The following is a 21,559-nucleotide window of genomic DNA, read 5'->3' as shown; positions in this document are numbered from 1 at the left end:
AGAGGAGACACAGCGAGAGAGGGAACACAAGCAGGAGGAGTGGAAGAGGGAGAAGCAGGCTTCCCGCTGTGCAGGGAGCCTGATGTGGGGCTTGATTCCAGGACCCTGGGATCATGACCTGAGCTGAAGGCAGACACTTAACAACTGAGCCACCCAGGCGCCCCAAGAGGGCAGAAATTTTAATGTTAAGATTTTTTAGAGCTTTTCCAGCCACCTTTTTATCCCCCCCACTAAATATTCTCCATAAGGTATTACTAATTATATGTATCCTATTCTAGAGACCGTCACTAATTAAAGCTTAACTTTAAAATTTTTTTAATTCCAAGTGATTAACTTTTTTAGTCTCTATTGCATTGAACCCTGAGCTAGCTTGCAGTGAACCTGAATATCTTCACTAGCAACATGCCAAACTTGTATCTGTTACATGGAAAAGAATAGGAACTGAAAATTTGGGTTCCTCTTCTTAAAATTCCTATTAACAAAAGTAAAAGAGTTAATAATTGGGACATTTCTGTTTAGATGTGGTTATTTCTAATACAGTTAAACTTCCTTGTTTTGGGTTAAATGGAGAGAAAAATTGAACCAGAATACAGGGGTTTTTTGGTTTGTTTTCATTTGATTAGGTGTAGTAACATAAGGTCATTGGTGGATCTGGATTAATGGATAGTTTTAATATATTAGTACCTTTTTTTTCCCCCCCTGGAGCTGTAGCATCCTCATAAGACCTTCACAACAATGCTGTGAGATCAGTTACTTTATTTCATTCATTCACTCAACAAATATTTCTTGAGCATCTATGATCTACCAAGAATTGTTTTGGACACTAGGGATACACACCAAATAAAACAGAAAAAAAGTTTTTATGCTCAGTAATTTGCATTTTAGTGGGAGGAGACAAAGATTATCCTTTAAAAAAGTTATATGTTTATATCTAATAAGTAGTATATGTACAAAATTCAAATGGTATAAAAGCGTATACAGTGAAAATAGGTCTCCATCCTATTTTCCCCATCTTCATTTTCCTCTCTAAAAGTTCCCCTTCCTAGCTTCCTAACTACTATAACTGGTTTAGTATATATCCTTATAGGGATTGTCTATGCATATATAATCATACCCTAACATATACTTCTTTCATGGTTGCTTTTTTTAAATTTAAATTTTAGTTTTTGAAAGATTTTTATTTATTTGAGAGAGAGAGAGGGAGCACAAGCAAGGGGAGGGGCACTCCAGAGGGAGAGGGAGAGAATCCCAAGCAGACTCCATGCTGAGCGAGAGCTTGATGAGGAGCTCCATCTCACGACCCTGAGATCATGACCTGAGCCGAAACCAAGAGTTGGGCATTTAAGTGACTGAGCCACCCAGGCGCCCCTTATGGTTGCTTTCTCTGTGCACTGTTCTTGACCTTGATATTTTTTTCACCTAACACTATATCTTGGAAATATATCTTCTCTTGCTAAATAAATATATATTTAGGTTGTCTCCAGACATTTGCTATTACAAACAATATCTTATGCACATACCATTCTGACCACGTTTAAGCATATGTTAGACACATTTATGGAAATAGAATTGGGAGGTGAAAGAATATATATGTTTTATTTATTTATTTTTTATAGATTTTATTTATTTATTTGACAGAGAGAGACACAGTGAGAGAGGAAACACAAGCAGAGGGAGCGGGAGAGGGAGAAGCAGGCCTCCCACTGAGCAGGGAGCCCGATGTGGGGCTCGATCCCAGGACCCTGCGACCATGACCTGAGCCGAAGGCAGACGCTTAACCGACTGAGCCACCCAGGCGCCCCTGTTTTATGTTTTGAAAGATATGGTCAAATTGTTCTCCTTAGATATGGTTGTTGTATCAATTTATACTCATATCAACAATAGATAATTGTTTATTTTCCCCACCAATTCTGGGTGTTATCAAGCTTTTTATATCAATTACTTAACACAGAGCTCAAAGAGAAAAAAATCCCTTTCACACTCTCTTAAGTGGTTCTAAATAACTTTTTCTTTCTTTAATAAAAATCAAATTTTTTCCACAAAGCATGAGAATATTTAAAAAACCTCAGGAAGAGAAAACTTTGAATATTTTAGGTACTTTTAACAATCAGAAACTTAGGTATAAGCATACAATTCTTTTTGTGTTTACTTTTACAGGTGTCCCCTGGAATTTCACATTTAATGTAAAGTTTTATCCACCTGACCCAGCACAGTTAACAGAAGATATAACAAGGTAAATAAGTTATTAATAGTTAAATATATAATAAGTAATTCTCATTATCATAAGCTCTGGGAATTTTTCTATTTAGAACTGAAGAAAAATGAAGTGCTTTTAAACTTAGGATGGAAAGCATCTGGTCTCTTCAAGGCAGGTTTGCAAATAAGTGAGCCTAGAAGACTCATATATCTGTGACATGCCTGGAGGAAATTGGCAGGGGAATTAACCTTGCTTATCATGAGTACTATGCCAAGCTGTGTATAGGGCACCTATAAACCACACGCCCTCCAAAGGGCAAGACAAAAATATAAGTGATAGAATAGCTCTAGTACTTTCTCTTTTTAATACTCCTTCCCTACCATGTTTTCTGTTATAGGGATTAAAAAAGCTGAAATCTGAATTATTATTATTTCATGTGTGTGTGTGTGTGTGTGTTATTATTTCTTCTTATCTCTCTTTTAAAGTGTATGATTAGGTACATAATCCTCATGAACTGAATCTTCCTCAGTAATTTTTAAGCCCACTTAGTTTATGAAATAAATCTTATACCCTTTGAAAACAACTTCCTGATTTTAGGAAAGTGGCCTTTATTGGGTTCTATATAAATACTAATTTAAAAAAAGAAAATGGAAAAGCAGTATATTAGACAGAATGCTACTGTACATATTTATATCCATAACACCTTGCATGGATCCTTATACATAGTAGGTGCTTGGCAACTGTTTGTTAAATGGAATTGTTGGTTGCTGAGAAACTGCTTTCTTTCTTTCTTTCTTTTTTTTTTTTAGATTTTATTTATTTGACAGAGAGAGACACAGTGAGAGAGGGAACACAAGCAGGAGGAGTGGGGGAGGGAGAAGCAGGCTCCCTGCTGAGCAGGGAGCCCGATGCGGGGCTTGATCCCGGGACGCTGGGATCATGACCTGAGCTGAAGGCAGACGCTTAACGACTGAGCCACCGAGGCGCCCCTGAGAAACTGCTTTCTAATTCTGATTTTGCTGTCCACTATCTGACTTCAGACAAATATTCAGTCTCTGTACCTCAGTTTTCAGATCTCTCAAATAAGGGGATAGCCTAAGTAAACTCTAAGTCTGATTGTCAAGTATGGTGAAATTTTTAAAAAATTATTCTTTGTCTGGTTAATCCTTAGTACATGCTTGAAGTTGACATGCCATCTCTGACTGAAAAAAAAATTGTTTTGGTTATTTCTTTTTCTCAGGTAATATTTGTATCTTAGTGTTGCTTCTTATTCGTCTTTCTTCATTGAGGTTATGTATAAGACAAAACAAGTCCCTAAAACTCTTTGCTAATTACCTACATTTTAGAGGAGTTTAAGATCCTTGTGATTTGGTTGGCATTCCTCTTTTTTTAAAAAAATATGTATGTAGTGACTAATCATAGTTAGCAAAAGCGATTGTTGATACCTACATTATTCAACATCTTGTTATGGTCAAACCAAGGATATAATTCTAATCAATACAGGAATTTTCAATTGCATCATATCTCCCAGCTTTCCTGTTTGGTAAAACAGTCTATATTGGTCAACTCAGCTAGAAAAAGTGCTAAGGAGGTCAGGATCATAGGTGTAAACATGATACTGATAGAGATGAGTGTCTAACATATGTAGGGGCACTCAGTTTGTTCTACTGACCGGTTTTAAGCCCAGTTTGAATTCCCAATAATTTAGCATACGGGTAGAATCAGTCTTACAATATGATAGTATGTGGAAGGCTACATGCAGCTTAGCCCATCTTGAAATTTCGGAAAAGAACTGAAACTGTTCATACCCTAGTAAAAATGTGTCAATAATGTCATCGTTATATATGAAGGACAGTATCTACACGTTTGGCAAAGCAGTATGATAGAAAGAGTCCAGTTTTGGAGCCAAACAGCCTTTGTTACTATATGACATTGAGCAAGCTTAGTCTTTGAAGCTGCCTCCCTATCTGTAATCTGGTAATGATACCCACTTCACAAGTTTTTTTGTGAAAATTAGGTGAGATAATTTATATGTATATGGTACTTAATGTACTCAATAAAATATTAATTTCCTTACCTCCTTCAGACTTTTCCCAACTTTACCTCTTTTCTTTCTTCCTTTTTTGTTATTGATATATAATTGACATATACCATTGTATTAATTTCAAGTGTATAACAGAATGATTCGATATTTGCATGTATTATGAAATGATCACCACAATAAGTCTAGTGCATAACCATCACCATACATAATTACAAAAATGTTTTTCCTGGTGATGAGAACTTTTAAGATCTACTCTCTTAGCAACTTCCTCTTTCTAAATTGCCTTCCAAATATGAGTCTAACATAGTTACCGGGTTGTTGGTTTTTTTTAATGTTTTACATGGAAAAATTTTAAAACACACGGAAAAGAAAAAATAATAGTATGATGAACAATCATATAACCACTACCTAGACTGAACAATTATTAATATTATTTCATATTTATTTAATCTCTCTTGTTTTTCTCCCTCCTTCCCTCCCTCTCACTCCCCTTTTCTTCCTCTTTGTCTGTATTTTGTTTTTGTTGTTGCTGACATGGTAACATTTTTTTCTCTTTTGGTTGTAGATATTATTTATGCCTTCAGCTTCGACAGGATATAGTTGCGGGACGTCTGCCCTGTTCCTTTGCCACCTTAGCATTATTAGGTTCTTACACCATCCAGTCTGAGCTGGGAGACTATGACCCAGAACTTCATGGTGCCGATTATGTTAGTGATTTTAAACTGGCCCCAAATCAGACCAAGGAACTTGAAGAGAAGGTCATGGAACTGCATAAGTCATACAGGTAAATATGTCTCCAGGTTTTTTCTGTGTTTGTTTTGGCAATAAGTTTAAACCGTTGGCCTGGTTTTGATTCAGTGTTTGTTTTAGAGGGGATGTGGTGCTGTAGAGTCAGCTCAAGCCCCTCCACTGTTCGACTTTGAGCAAGTCACTTAAACCCTCTAAACCTCAGTTTTCTCGTCAGAGTAACAGGTGTTGTGTTGAAGGATGAAAACTAAATGAGGTAATAGATGTAAATCACTAAGCACTGTGTCTGGCACATAATAGGTGCTCAGTAAATGTTAGCTCTTGTTGCCTTACCTTTTTTTTTTTTTTTAGATTTTAAACTTATTATGCTGAATTAGGTACTTTAAGATCCTTAAAGCAGGGGTTCTTAGGATCTGTGTACATGGATGGACTCCAGAGGACCCATGAAACCCCTGAGGTTATTTTGAAAAGTCTTTATTGAATTCAATGCTTTTTTGCATGGAAATAATTAGTGATGTTGGAAGGTATAACAAAGTGATCAAAAGCAAGGGCATATGGTCAGACTGAGCTGGGTTGAGATCTTGGCTTTGCTTGGTCCTGGCCTTGTGACCTTGAGTTATTCACTTAACCTCTCTGAGCCTCAGGTTCCTTATATGTCTGATGGAACTTATTTCCTCAGAGGAAATAGGGTGATGGATGGGATTAGAAAAGGTATTATGTGGAAAAACTTGTTTTTTTTTTTAAGATTTTATTTATTTATTTGTCAGAGAGAGAGAGAGAACGAGCAGGAGCACAAGCAGGGGGAGTGGCAGGCAGAGGGAGAAGCAGGCTCCCCACTGAGCGAGGAGCCCGATGTGGGACTCCATCCTAGGACCCTGGGATCATGACCTGAGCCGAAGGCAGTACTTAACTGAGTGAGCCACCCAGGCATCCCTGTGGAAAAACTTAATACAGTGTCTTACACATTGTCAAAATTCAGTAAATGTTAGCTAATATTAAAGTGCCAGAATAATTTGTGTTTCTTCCTACTATACATCCCATGGTTATTTGAGGGACTTGCTAACGCTACATTTTACAGGCTGCCTTAGCTTATTAACGTGAATATCTGATGTTGGCCTTGAGTTAGTAGTACCCTGAGGTATGTTAGTCTGAATTAGGAGAATCCAGATATCTTCTAAATCAGATATTTAAAAAATTTATAAATATGTGAAACAATGTCACTTTTTTTTTTTTACTACATTTTGGGAAAATATTGTTATTTTTCACACAAAAAAGTTATGAATGTTAAAATATGAGCTTATTGGGTGCCTGGGTGGCTCAGTTGGTTAGGCGACTGCCTTCGGCTCAGGTCATGATCCTGGAGTCCCTGGATCGAGTCCCGCGTCCGGCTCCCTGCTCGGCGGGGAGTCTGCTTCTCCCTGTGACCCTCCCTCCTCTCATGTACTCGCTCTCTCTCATTCTCTCTCTCTCAAATAAATAAATAAAATCTTTTAAAAAAAAATATGAGCTTATTGTTACTCTTTAAAGATTTAGTAAGTATTTAAAAATTTCCTTAGTTTTAATTTCTAATGTAGTAAGTATTGATAGATATAACCCACATAAAGAAAAGTTCTTTGGAGACCTCAATAATTGTTAAGAGAGGGAAGGGATCCTAAGGTCAAAAAGTTTGATAACCACTGAGCTAGGCAGTGAGATAGAAGGGGCTGTGGAATCAGCCTGTTATATTTTGAATTCAGACTCCATTCCTTATTAACTTTTTGACTCTTAGTAAATGACTTAAGCTCTCTAAGCTTCAGTTTTCTCATCTGAAAAATAAGGGTAATGATATGAATTTTGTGATTGTTAAAAATGTGAAGCGCATTGCATGGTGACTAGTATATAGTGAGAGTATTTGCTAGGATAATAATTCTTAACCCCATTTTACAAGTGATGGATGTGAATCTGGGTTTAGAGAACTACTTTTTGGAACTGAACAGAATTTAAACCCAAATAAGTGAAATGATCTCAAAAGACAGGTGGATATGGTCCATTTGATGTTGTTTTAGGTATATGGATAGAAATTAAGCAATAATGGATCTCCATGACTAGAAAATGTAGAGGTCTGACATCTTGGAATTTACTTGCTCCTTTTTGGAAAGATTGGCACCATTTACAAACAGAAAGCCAAATGGAAAATTTAATTATGTCCAACAACATGGCATTTTAACTAATCCAGAGAAACTTCTGCTGAGGCAGAAGCATTTTACTATGCATTGAAAAGTACAAGCAAATACCACCCTGTTCTCAGATAAATAGAAGACCGCCTACTTACATGGAACCCTTGGTTGGTGGCCCTTTGCCCAGATAGAGACTTTGAAGTTATAATTAACACTGTAAATTTATACTAGCAAATCAAGCTTTAAAATTAATTGCCCTCCATTGATGGGTAGTAGGAAAGTATGTAAACTTGTCAGTTGTCCCGCACTTAATTATTTGAAATCTCAGTCCTTAATTAGGGGATGTAACAAACATTATTAAGAGGCTGTCACATAACGTTGGAACTCACTGAATGGCTCTGTATCCGGACCCCACTTGCTCAAAATAAATACAGAGAAACTTTGTTTTAACTTCTCTTTTTAATGAGCAAGAGTTAACCAGTGCCAAATGTCTCTGGTTAGATACTTTTGTAAGCTTTCAAGTGGTAAATTATTGGGTGGTACTGAATAAATTCTTAATGGCTTAGAGGTATCTAACGTCTTCCTAGCTAGTTTATTATACTTCAAGAGTCTTCGAAAATCTAGGAGAAACCCTGATCTTTAAAAGTTTAAGTTGAAAATAATTTGAATTTAATTTGTGGTATTAAGTTTGTAAAATATATGTGTTGTATTTACATGTACAGTTCTGTGGGTAGTGGGATTATGAGAGATTTTCTCCCCCCCCATGTGCTTATACAATGAATGTATGATTTTTATAATCAGAAAAAGCTTCCTGAAACAATTTTTTTTTTTTTTAAAGATTTTATTTATTTGACAGAGGGAAACACAGCGAAAGAGGGAACACAAGCAGGGGGAGTGGGAGAGGGAGAAGCAGGCTTCCCGCCGAGCAGAGAGCCTGATGCGGGGCTCAATCCCAGGACCCTGGGATCATGACCTAAGCCAAAGGCAGATGCTTAACGACTGAGCCACCCAGGCACCCCTGAAACAATTTTGTTTTGCCATTAGGTAGGGGAGAGCAAGATAGTCATCCATGCAGAGAGGCAGTCTGGCTGGGGATATTGGGGTCTAAAGCAGGGTGGTGAGAATATTCATGGGTAGGGGGCCAGCCTGGTGTGAGGAGTCAGAGCTCAAGCAGTACAAAGAGGGTAGTCATGTATGGGCATGTGGTGGTAGTTATCAGAGGCAGAGCAGATTGAGAAGGGCATCCATGTGGGGGTAAGGCCTGCATCGGGTGGAGGCCTTCACATGGGGTGGTACCTGATACAGGGTATTGAAGCCTGAGCAGGGTGAAGAAGATGTCCATGAAAGGGGTAGCCTAATACCAGGAGTCAGAACTTGAGTGAGGTAAGGAGGGCATCCCTGGGTGGGGAGCAGCCCCACATGGGGGAGTTCAGAGTGCAGGCAAGGTGAGGAAGGTATCCATGTAGGGGAGGAGTCACTGGCAGCGGTGAGAGATTGGGTATATACAAGGTGTTGATCAAATTAGTCAATATATTGATGATGATGGGAGTCAGGTTTCTTACTGTCAGTAAAGGGAGATTCACATTATGAAGAGGGAGAAACCCTGTGGTATTGCATTAAAACTGGAGGTTTCAATGCTAACTCATGATTTCCAATGATAGATAGCTAGGTAGATAGATAGATAGGTAGATGTGTAAATAGTCACACACACATACATACATACATGCATACTAACATACTCTAACTCTACATTGTTTGAGAAAGGAGTGCTCAAAAAATGACAGAAATGATTGGAAGGATACAGAATCCAGCTTGGAGAGGCTCCTACTGACCAAATCTGGGCCAATTTAAGCACTAAAATAAATAAGGAAAATAATTGATTATATTGCATTGAATGAAATGAGAATCTATGAGTCCATACCGATATAAATGAGTAAATTGGAAATTTGATAAGGAATAGGATATTCAGAAGGTTTCAAAATACATTCCCACAGGGATGCCTGGGTGGCTCAGTTGGTTAAGCATCTGCCTTCAGCTCAGGTCATGATCCCAGGGTCCTGGGATTGAGTCCCGCATCGGGTTCCTGCTCTGTGGGGAGTCTCCTTCTCCCTCTGTCTGCTGCTCCCCCTCCTTATGCTCTCCCACTCTTTCTCTCTGACAAATAAATAAATAAAATCTTAAAAAAAGTACATTCCCACAAAATGGTTATTAATTACAAAGAGATAAATAGGAATTTCACAGAAGAGAAGCCTGGCAGACATCAGTGATCAAAACGAACATCATCCATGAAGGGACAAATTGAAATTGTGTACCTACCACCTGATAGGATGCAGTGAGAACACGGAGCCACTTCTGTGCATTCCTGTCAAAGATACAAAACCTGAATCAACTCATGGAGAAACATTAGACCCAAATTGAGGTGCATTCTATAGAATAACTGGCCTGTAATTCTCAAAAAGTCAAGATTATGAAAGTCAAAGAAAGATTAAGGAACTGTTCCAGACTGAAGAAGACCAGAGACATGAACTAAATGAAACTCATGATGCTAACTAAACTGGGCCTTTCTACTGTACAGAACATTTTTTAAAAAACTGGCCAAACTTGAGTGGGGTCTGAGGATTAGATAGCAGTAATGTATTAATAATTATTCCCTGCTTTTGATGGTTGCATTGAGGTTATATAGGAGAATGTCCTTGTTCGTAGGAATTACATATTAAAGTGTTGGGAGTGATGGATCATCAGATTGACAGTTTGCTCTCAGGTAGTTGAGGAAAAAATGATTGGCATTGTAGGTAACTTCTAAGTTTAAGCATGTTTCAAACATCAGCCAAACTTCAAATATAAGTATTATTTTCAACTAACAAGGAAATTCATAGTTTTAAAGTTAAAGATCTCGGGGCGCCTGGGTGGCTCAGTTGTTAAGCATCTGCCTTCGGCTCAGGTCATGATCCCAGGGTCCTGGGATCGAGCCCCGCATCGGGCTCCCTGCTCAGCGGGAAGCCTGCTTCTCCCTCTCCCACTCCCCCTGCTTGTGTTCCCTCTCTCGCTGTGTCTCTCTGTCAAATAAATAAATAAAATCTTTAAAAAAAAAATAAAGTTAAAGATCTCATCTTATTACCTGCCCTTAATACAATTTTATCTATTTTTTAAAATACATAGTTATTTAATTAATCTCCACCCAACGTGGGGCTTGAACTCACGACTCCAAGATCAAGAGTCGCGTACTCTTCCAACTGAGCCAGGCAGGTGCTCCTTCCCTTAATACAATTTTAAAGCATGCTTACTTAGAGAAGCATTTAAATGACATAGTTTGAAACTTAAATCTGTATTTAAATTGACCCCATTAACGTCCCTTAGAATTGGAGGAGTAACTATAGAAAAGATTTTATCACAATTGCCTCATTTATTGTTTTAAAATGTGTCTTCAAGTTCAGGTGATCAAAATTTTTCTCTTTTATGAATTGTGTATAGATGTTCCACTGTAATGTCATCAGAGACTGAAAGTTACAGGGGTGCCTGGGTGGCTCAGTCAGTTGAATGGGTGACCCTTGATTTCAGCTCAGATCATGATCTTGGGATCATGGGATCAGTCCCCGTGTCGGCTCCGCACTCAGTAGTGAATCTGTTTGGGATTCTCGCCTCTCCTTCTGCCCCTCCCCCACTGCTCACACATACTCTGTCTCTCAAATAAATAAATCTTGAAAAAATTTTAAAAAAGAAACCTAAAGTTGCAATAATAATAAACATATTTTGCAGAGCAGTTTCACAACCATTATCTCATTTTATCCTACATAGTCACATTCATTCATTCAGCAAACATAAAAAGGTCATTGCCTATCCTACTCTCTGGAATTAGGTGTTATCATGGATCTTACTTTATAGTTAGGGGATTGAGGGAGACACCAGGTCACCACTCTTAGGTGCAGGAGGCATGATTCCAGCGTGAGTAATGTGACTTACAGTCCTGACTAAAGCCTGCTGCCTTAAACTTAAGAGTCACAACTGCCCATGACTATGTGATCCCTCAGGGCCTTATTTCTTCATCAGCAAAATCGAAATGTTGGATTCTGTAATCTTCAAGCTCCATTCCACCATCAAAATCCTAAAATTGAAGTCATTGATAATAGTAACAACAACAAAAACTATAAAATGATTGGGAGTAATCTTAACTAGAAAAGTATATAACTTTATATGGAAAAAAAACCCTATAAAACTTCTCTGAGATGCTTTAAAAAAAGATTTTATTTATTTGAAAGAGAGAGAAAGGGGCATTAAAAAAAAAAAGATTTTATTTATTTGAAAGAGAGAAGGGGCAGAGGCAGAGTGAGAATCCCGAGCTGATTCCACGCTGAGCGCAGAACTGGTCACAGGGCTCGATCCCACGACCATGAGATCATGACCTGGGCTGAAACCAAGAATAGGTGGCTCAATCCACTGAGCCACCCAGGCGCCCCATTCCTGAGTTGTTTTTAGTGACTAGAATACACAGACTTGCATATGTGTTAATTTTCCCATTCTCCTTTTTTTGTGTGTGTTCAGTTTTAGATCTACTAAATAGAACTCAGGTGTGATGATTTAGTGCTTGTAGAAAAAAAGTTTATTTGGGGAGGGTTGAGTCATTAACAAATCTGCAGACTGTCTCCTGAAATTTTGGTTGTTGTTCCAAGGAACCCTTTGTTCTTTTTAATGAGAGTAAAGACAGATGGGTTTAGAAGAGACTTTCTTCTGTTAAATGAATAGGCCACTGGGCTGCTTTGTTTAGTTTAAGGCAGTCCTCCGGGAAACAGGCATGTACACCATTTTTCTTTGGGGGTGTGGCAGCATTATTGTTAGTATGAAGTTATATCTGATTGGCCTGAATTGTGCAGCATTAGGAGTGATATCTTTTTCTTCAGAGCTCAGCATAACAGCTCATGAGTGGGGAAAGTTATAAAGAAGGAAGGATCATCACAGTGAGCATTTAGACAGTGAGACTGATTGTTTTCAAACAAATCTAATTCATTATATGCCTAGTAATGAAGACATCTTAATAACAGAGAAAGCAGCCGCATTATCTACATGCTTCTATTAACCAATTTATTTTGTTTAGATTAGTGGGCAGGACACCATCTGTTACCAGAAAATTTCTTTTCATCAAGCTTGCCTCCATTAAGAGTCTCCGGTTAAGTAACTTCAGCTGTCCTCCTGTTTAATTTCCATAATAATTCAGGAGTATGGAAAGAAAAAGGCAGCTAAGAGGATATTGTAAATTGTACCATGCCCTCAGAGGATTTAATTTGGTCACCTCCTTGGCAAGAAAAATTAGTAGGAGGAGTTTGTGTGTGTTAGAGAAAAAGGCTGAGAGGAGAGGGAGGAGTAGAGCTGATGGAGGTGAGGCAGCTATAAGGAAATTGTTTAGCAGGATATTTTTTAAAACCTTTTTTCCTAATAGTTTTTTGGTGACTTTGTTTTTCTCCAAGATCTCTTTTTACTAAGACATATTTCAATGATTTAGACACAGGTAGTGATAAGAATCCTTTTCCCTAATATTTTACTTTCAGGACTATGAAATATATCCACATACATATTGGTGTGTGTGTGTGTGTGTACACATATGTATGTGTGTGTATATATATATACAATATATATACAATATATACATTTGTGTGTTTATATATAAAGTGCAACTAATATACAAATGTTATTATTGTAGAAGATGGCATTGTGATGCTGAACTTCTAATTTTTATTTTGCCAAAGGTCCATGACTCCAGCTCAAGCTGACCTGGAATTTCTTGAGAATGCCAAAAAGTTGTCTATGTATGGTGTTGACCTTCATAAAGCAAAGGTAATGAATGATATATTTGGCCTTTATTAATATACATGTATCAGAACTGGGTCATATAATACTTGTTGCCAACTTTTATCTGGGGTATTATAAAACATTCAAAAGAGATAGTTCTTGGTAGAATTTTAAGTGTTTAATTTGAATTGCCCCTTTGCAGTTCCACTGTCAGAATGAAATTTCACATTGAAGCCCCTGTAAGGATCAAAGATATTTCACCTAGAGTGGAAGAAGTGATATTTTCCTAAAATGCAGATGCATTTGAAACTATAAAGTGGCAGCAAGGCATGTTTCACAACCAGCGTCACCTACATCAGAATCACTGGGGCATTTATTAGATATGCAGATTCTCAAGATCTTCCCAGATTTACTGAATTACTTTGGACAAGACACTAGAGCTCTAATTTGAATGAACATGTAAATTACTCTCATTCACACCTGAATCTGAGAACCATTGGCCTAAGGTAGTGGTTCTCAAAGTGTGGTCTCCTAATCAGCATTTAGCATCATCCAGGAACTTGTTAGAAATGCACATTTCCGGCCCCATCCCAGACTTACTGAATCAGAAATGCTGCAGGTGGAGCCCAGCAATCTAATTTCACAAGCTCTCCAGGTGATTCTAATGCAATGGGATGAACCACAGTGGCTCATTTGGAAACTACTGGGTCAGGGAATTGGAAACTTAAGCTTTAATCCCAGTTCTGCCTAATACAACCTAACAGGATAAACTTAAGGGAAATTGCTTGACTTCTCTCATCTTCACCTACTGAAGTGGCTGGGGGTGGCAAGGGGGTGTGTGTGAGGAGTTTGTGAGGGAATGGGCTCAAGGGATGATGTGAGGTTCATGGGTGTATGATGAGGGGACTCAAAACCATGTCCAATGAGAAAGCAGAGGAATAGGGATACTTAGCCCCTAGAAGAGAAAGTTTAGGGAAGACATAAAACCTGTCTTTGTGTATTTGAAGGATTGCTGTGTGAAGTAGAGATTTTACTATGGCTCCAGGTATAAAGCTAGAGCTAGTAAAATGGAAATTACAGGGAAATACCATTCAGCATAGTTTGACAAATTGCGAACAGTCAGAGCTTTACTAAGATGGAATGGGCCCCTAGCTACCATAGTAATTATTTCGTGCCTACAGCATGAAAGGTCCTGTTAGTCCAGTCACACACCAGATGTTTTAATGTCCTTTTTTCTAAATTCCCACCAAGCAGTTATTCTACCTGGAATAGCTCCGTGACAGAATGCTCACTACCTTCTATTCCAAGATAGGTAGAATAATTGCTTGGTAGGAATTTAGAAAAAAGGACATTCAAACATCTGTTGTGTGATTGGACTAACAGAAACTTTCATGCTTCTCCCACCCTGGATAGCTGATATCTGAAGATTCTTCCTTCTTTAGATTCTGTTAAATCTAATAAAATTTCATTGCATGTTAGTGGTTTTTCTTAAAATGTTGCTCTGGATTGTTTTGGCCTGGGTGCTTCTGTGAATCTCTAAAGTAGATGATAGAAAGATCAGACCAGAAATTGTTCGGTTTTGCTTCTCAGTTCCTGCTGTAGGCTGATGTCGATGCAGTAATTATCAGGAATAGATGAAGAAGTCAAGCAGCATATTCCTTTCCCAAATGTTGTAAAGCAAATTGTTTCTCCAAAACATATAATTAAGAGAGAGAGAAAGCCACAGGTTTTAAGAATTTAAGAGGGCATCTTCTGGGAAATTCTGTTATATAGTCATTGAGTTAGAGCTGTTAATAATTTTTACCTCTCAGTTGTGTTTGTACATAACACATATAAGCACTAACATGTTTCTCTATACTCAATTTGGGAAAAGGAATAGTCAAGAAACATTTAACTCTGTGTTTTGATTACCTATCTACATAGTCATTGGTAGGGATTTACTCAGGTGAAATTTATTTTCCTTATTTGCAGACATAGATGATTAATATTATATATTTAATTTTTAAAAATTACTAAGGAGGCATAGAAATGTGGCTTTATCTTGCTGTTCTTTCTTGACTTTGGGATAATATTTATAATTTAATATACTTAACATCAATAATTACAAGACTCTGAGATTCTCTCATACTGAGTTTATACAGGAATAGAGTCAACTCCTTTACTTATGAATTTTGGATGAATGACCACATTATCATTAAAAAAATATAATTGTGCATGTATATTTGGTAGTAGACATACTCCTCAGCCCTAGCCTCCAGAAGTCATGTGGCCTACAGACTTAAAGCTACATGTATAGGACATAGGTAGCTATGTAATTATTTACTGATTATGGTAGTGACAGATTTGAATATTTAGAATGAGAACATGAACATTTACCCTAGAATTTTCATATACAGACAGGCATGGTAAAAGCAGATGAGTGTCTCTTTTTGGATTATTAAGGAACACCTTTTTGGAGAATACAGAGGCTCAGTTTTATGGGAGAAGTGCAAGCCCAGTGACATTTCATGGTGGCTTTGAGGGGTGGCTGTGGTGGCTTCATTGCTCCTTCTAGGAGTTAGTTCCTTCAGTGGGTAAGATGTGTACGTCCATGTTTCTTGGACAAGAAAAGAGCAGGTGTTCACTCACAGTGGTATGGTAACATTTTTACATGGACTCAATAGTCCCATGGATTATGATTGTAAGGTCAAGCTTTACTTTTTAATGTATGCTTTGTAAGTGTTTTTGGTTATTGATATCTTCAGATTATCAAATAACAGTCAACCATGTGTTGAGCACTTTGCTGAAGACTGAACTGCTAACACTTTTCTTTTTCAGGACTTGGAAGGAGTGGATATCATCCTGGGTGTCTGCTCTAGTGGCCTTCTGGTTTATAAAGATAAGCTGAGAATTAACCGCTTTCCTTGGCCCAAAGTGCTGAAGATTTCTTACAAACGTAGCAGCTTTTTCATCAAGATCCGTCCTGGAGAGGTACAGCATTCATGCTTCTTTCCTCCTGAATCAAGCATGGACTGTGTTGAAAACATCTCTTCATTCTTGCTTTTCTTATTATGTCATCTAAGACATCTCTCTGTAGCTAACTGTTCAGGAACTGGTAATTCTGTTTTCTAAATTAATCTGCCCCATAATGCTTCTTGTCTTCCTTACTACTGATCTTCTGGACATTTCTCTGTATGTAAGTAAATATATCATGGCCAAAAGTGAATCTTGGATTGATAAACTTGTTCCTTGTTTACTTCTGGTAAAATCCTTGATGGGAAAATATTTATAAATATTTATAAATTAAGTAGCAGGAGATTTTGAAATTGTGGGCTTAAGATACTCATGTTTTGCACCACCAACACCTTACCTCATGTAATTAAGATTTATTTGTATGTGTAGCTCCTAGTGGTTGCTAAGAATGTATTCTAGGTCAAGTTCTAGATTTTTAATAGAGTTGGTTGTTCAACTCATCCAGACGACTCAGTTATTAGTTGGTGTTCAAGATTTAGGATATACTAATGCTGACCAAACTTAACTTTTACATTTAGGAGCCATCATGGCACAGCAGAAAATTATTTAAGTAGGAATTAAAAAAAGTTCTAGCTCCTACTCTGCCCCTGCCGCTACTAAGCAGAATACCCAGTACAAATCGAGGGCTCAGCTTCCTTATCATTCGAGTGGGATAATACCTTCTCTGTCACAGTTGATTTGAAGATCAAATGAGATGACAGCTGTAAAAGCTCTAAACGAGAAAGTAATGCACTAATGTATATGGCTTTTTTGGTGTGTGTATCACCATCTGCTGGTGGAAAATGGCTTGTTATTTTAGCGTGGAAATACTGGATGTGCAGCCTTAAAAATCTTGGTTAAGCCCAATGAAGCATTTATTTAATACCATCATTATTTACCTGTGCCTAGCAAAGAGGAGTCAATGTCTTCCCTCAAAAGTTTCAAATCTAAGAGGCATTCAGTCACCAAATATTTATTGATTGAGGGCTTTCTTTGTGCCAGGCACTATTCTTGGGTCTAGGAATATAATAGTGAATAAAAGAGTTCATCCCTAACCAATCTTACATTTTAATGTGGGAAGGCAGAAAATTTATACACACACACACAAATAAATAGGATAAAGGAAGTCCTTGTGTCTTTTGAAAGTCAACTATATGATACATACTAAAACATAGAATTCTTTTTTTTTTTTTAAGATTTTATTTATTTATTTGACAGAGAGAGATAGTGAGAGCAGGAACACAAGCAGGGGGGAGTGGGAGAGGGAGAAGCAGGCTTTCCGCCTGACCAGGGAGCCTGATGTGGGGCTCGATCCCAGGACCCTGGGATCATGACCTGAGCCGAAGGCAGACGCTTAACGACTGAGCCACCCAGGCACCTCTAAAACATAGAATTCTTATTGAAGAAAACAATTAGGAACAACAAAAGGATTTTGAGATGTGAAGTGTTATGTCTACAGAGGATGATATAGCAGTAGCATGATATAGTAGAAACCATGAAAATCTGGTTCTGCCACTTGATAGCTATGAGACTGAGCAAATAACTTCTCTGATCTTAGTTTCTTCATGTGTAAAAATACAGATGATACTATCTAATCATAGTATTACTGGCAATAGTAGGCACTAAATATAAATGTCAGTTTCTTTTCTCTCTTGTATGCTTAAGGTAGAAACAAAGAGGCAAAAGACTAGCAGGACAGTGTTTCTCGTATCCTTGGCAGGTTATGATTTGCTTCAGTCAAAGAGGTCTCCAGATAAATAATGGTCAGTCAAGGGAAGAAAAGAGAAAACATTTAATAATTTGGGAATCTAGTTTGAGCCAAAATCTTTAGCTCCTATTACTAAAAACAATTGCATAATAATATTGATTGATTGGAGGAATCATGTTTTCCCATTCCCTGATCATATTGTAGTCAAGTATCCCAAATGTAGACAGTAACCAAGGAAGAGTAATGTCCGGACAGTCAAAAGGTCGCTTAATTATGTCTCAGAAAAATGTACAGTGTCTGAAGGGGGGAGTGGGTTCTGAACAAAATAAAATGCATGAATAATATAAGATGCATTCCCTGGCTTCTCTGCTGTGGAAAAAGCCACCTTAAGTGAGTAGATCTCTTCTGGTAAGTAGGAAAAAATTTCAAATGAAAATTTTCAATTTCAACTGAAAAATTTCAATTTCTTAGACTAGTAGTAATATTCTTTTCATTTATAATGTCCTCTTCTGTAACACCATATTTCTCTGGTACTGGATCACTTTAGTCAAATAATCATGTTTCATGTTTATTCGCATTTTTATAGCAAGAACAATATGAGAGTACCATTGGATTCAAACTTCCCAGTTACCGAGCAGCTAAGAAATTATGGAAAGTCTGTGTAGAGCATCACACGTTTTTCAGGTATTGTTCTCACTTAAGTATTTTTCAAGGATAAATTATTTATGCATGTTTCTATTTTAAACCTGCTATTGAAATTCCCTTCTTTGTATGGCTGGCATTCTTTTATTTAGCTCAGGTGAGATCATCTTAAGCAAGACAAAATAAATCCAGTTCTCCTCCCTTGGGTTGAAAAATATTCCTTAACATTCCCAGACCCCTTTCTGTGTGTGGTAGAAGGAGAATAGAAGGGAGGAAAAGGAATCTGTGTTTACTAGGGGCTCTGTGATCATCCTAACTGGAGCTAAAATTAGTCTGTGGGGGGAAATACCCTGACTTACCTCCACATGGAATTTCTTAAAGCATTGCTTACCTACTTTCTGTGGGGCTGTTAGATTAGAAGGTGAAAGGTAGGAAGCTGATCGTTATCTAGGCTCTAATCAACCCCCGAAAAGAGGCACAGAGAGCCATCTTTGAAGCCCAATTGTATCAGATAATCAGAAAATAGGAGGAAGTTTCATCTGCTCAGCTTTTCAAGAGGCCACATCATTAATCCTTTGTATTCATTTACCAAACATTTTTTTAGTGCTTACCCTTTGTGTACGCACTGTAGTAGGCATTGAGAGTATACCACAAGATAGTTCTAGTCCCTGTCCCGAGGGAATAATCAATCTAGCAGAGAAGACAGACTTTAGACAAGTAATCACCGGCACTGAAAGGAGAACCAGCTAGTTGCTGTCAGCTTGCCTTTTAAAGAAAATTTTCTTTATTATTGTAAATTGCATACATGGTCACAGTAAAGAAAGTAGTATAATGAACTACCCTTGTACCTACACCCACCTTCAATATTATCACCCCAAGGCCAATCTTGTTTCGTCTATATCCTTACCCATAACTTCCCACTCCTTCCCAGAATATTTTGAAGCAAATCCCAGATCTCATGCCATGTCATTTGTAAATAAACTTGACTCTTTATGAATGGCTCTCAAGAGAGATGACCATAATATCTTTTTCTCATAATATCTTTTATTTCTGTTTGTGTTTTCATATCACATTTAGCACGATAGCACAGTAGACAGGAAGAAAACTCAGGGAAAAGAACATTTTAATTCTCATTTCCGGGCGCCTGGGTGGCTCAGTCGGTTAAGTGACTGCATTTGGCTCAGGTCATGATCCCAGGGTCCTGGGATTGAGTCCCATAATGGGCTCCCTGCTCTGCGGGGAGCCTGCTTCTCCCTCTCCCTCTGCCTGCCGCTCTCCCTGCTTGTGCTCTCTCTCTCTCTCTGACAAATAAATAAAATCTTTTAAAAAAATTATCATTTCAGAATAAACATGAAGGTATACTTCATAACCAATTAAGGAATCTTAATTTTTGGCATTGATATATTTCTTTATGTTTTTATCATCCTCGTCTTTAAAATCAAACCAAGAAAATAGAGTTTTTAAAAAGGGTAAGGGTGGGGTGCCTGTGTGGCTCGGTCAGTTGAGCATCCAGCTCTTGGTTTAGGCTCAGGTCATGATCTCATGGGTTGTGGGATTGAGTCCTATGGCGGGCTCCACACTCAGCAGGAGTCTTCTTGAGATTCTCTTCCTCTGCCCCTCCTTCCGCTTATGCGTGCTTGCACTCTCTCTCTCTCTCTCAAATAAATAAATAAATAAATAAATAAATAAATCTTTAAAAAAACTAAAAGGGTACAGGTGAGAAAGAGTTTTTTGAATGTTTAATATGTATGGTAGAGATTTCAACCACAGCCCAAAATATTTACTTGTAGGACAGCATGTTTGAATCTGTTTTATCAAAATAAGAGAATATATTAATATCTGATGCTTCATCACACAAAAGAAAGTAAATATTTACTGAATTAAAATAAACTATCCCAAAGGGAAAAAGTACTCTCTTTTTGGTAGTGTTCGATGTAGCAATTGATGTATTTATTCAGCAAACATTTACTCAGTGGCAAATTCATGCCAGGCACTATGCCAGGAGTGAAAACACAAAGGTAAATAAATCATAGTCTTTATCCTTTACCCATAGAGAGCCCACAGCCTTGTAGTGGAGACCAGCACATAGATTGTTTCAGGTCAGTGCGGTAAATGCTGTGGCAAAAGAGATTACAGGGTATAGCACAGAAAGAAGACGGGGTTCCTAACTGCGATAAATACACCAAATAACCAATTAAATAGGTTAACAGGCACTAATTGAGTTTGGAGTGCGTTTGACAAATTATTTTAATAGAGTGGAAAAAGTGCTCTGGGCTTGGACCCTGTTATTGCCCAATCTCGGCTATGTGATCTTAAGGCAGTAACTTCTTTTTGGAAGTTCAGTTTCTTATATCTGTAAAATGATGAAAATATTACATGGATGTAATGAAAATATTACAGTGCTATAAAAGCATTTTGAAAACCATAAGGCCCTATCTATAGGGATATATGATGATATTATTAATATAGGCCATAATTAAATTATACATGTTGCTTTGAGAAATGATGTAGAATTAAAATAATGATCGTTTGATTGGAACTCTGTCTTAGTAACTATAAGGAAACGAGATTAATTCATGATTTTTGTCTTTACTCTCCCAGTCTCATTAGAGTGAGATAATACATACAATTTTGTTTTTCCACCCTAGACTGACATCTACAGACACCCTTCCTAAAAGCAAATTTCTTGCACTGGGATCCAAATTTCGATACAGTGGCCGGACTCAGGCGCAGACCAGGCAAGCTAGTGCCCTGATTGACAGGCCTGCCCCACACTTTGAGCGTACAGCAAGCAAACGGGCATCCCGGAGCCTTGATGGAGGTTTGTATTGAGTATTAATGATTTCTTGTGATCCTAACTCATTAGGGAAAGATAAAAGAAGTTCAGTTGTCTATAAGGGAGCCAAATTAAAGAATCTCAGTGGTAAATGAAATGGATCTTACTAATTGTTTCAGTGGAATCTTAAGAAAAGTAGAACTGAGGTTCTGAGAGAGTAGTAACTAGATCAAGGTTCTGCTGCTAGGTAGTAGTAGATGAACACCACTAGAATCAGAATTCAAATGCAGAATCTCTACCACAGCGTGACAACCTAATGTCGTATACTGAACTAAAACCTACTCTTAAATGTTTTTAAAGAGTAGTTTTTTCAAGTAGGAAAGAGGAAAAGGGTCTGGCTCACTAGAGCATTCATTTAAAAAGTTTAGATTATTTGCCCTGTGGCAATTAGAGACAGAAAAAGCAGTTGTGTTATTGGAGTCTCTAAATTTTGTTTAAATAAAATAGAGAGGAAATA

General features: G+C 37.7%; 1 protein-coding gene across 20 annotated transcripts in view; it reads left to right on the top strand.

Moving 5' to 3' along the window:
- Positions 1-21,559, top strand: part of EPB41 (erythrocyte membrane protein band 4.1) — a 195,126-nt gene that overhangs the window by 112,972 nt on the left and 60,595 nt on the right. For all 20 annotated transcript variants that reach the window (XR_013448300.1, XM_078073541.1, XM_078073527.1 and 17 more), the window contains 6 exons: positions 2,158-2,233; positions 4,807-5,025; positions 12,883-12,970; positions 15,743-15,895; positions 18,211-18,308; positions 20,915-21,087. Coding sequence is in view for 19 of the 20 variants with exons in the window: in XM_078073541.1 (XP_077929667.1) it covers positions 2,158-2,233; positions 4,807-5,025; positions 12,883-12,970; positions 15,743-15,895; positions 18,211-18,308; positions 20,915-21,087 (807 nt within the window). In the remaining variant the exon portion in view is untranslated. The remainder of the gene's footprint in view (positions 1-2,157; positions 2,234-4,806; positions 5,026-12,882; positions 12,971-15,742; positions 15,896-18,210; positions 18,309-20,914; positions 21,088-21,559) is intronic.

Source organism: Halichoerus grypus, chromosome 5 (assembly GCF_964656455.1).
Source record: "Halichoerus grypus chromosome 5, mHalGry1.hap1.1, whole genome shotgun sequence".
Taxonomy (NCBI): Eukaryota; Metazoa; Chordata; class Mammalia; order Carnivora; family Phocidae; genus Halichoerus; species Halichoerus grypus.
Note: the sequence above shows the minus strand (reverse complement) of the source record. Positions and strands in the feature narration are given on the sequence as shown.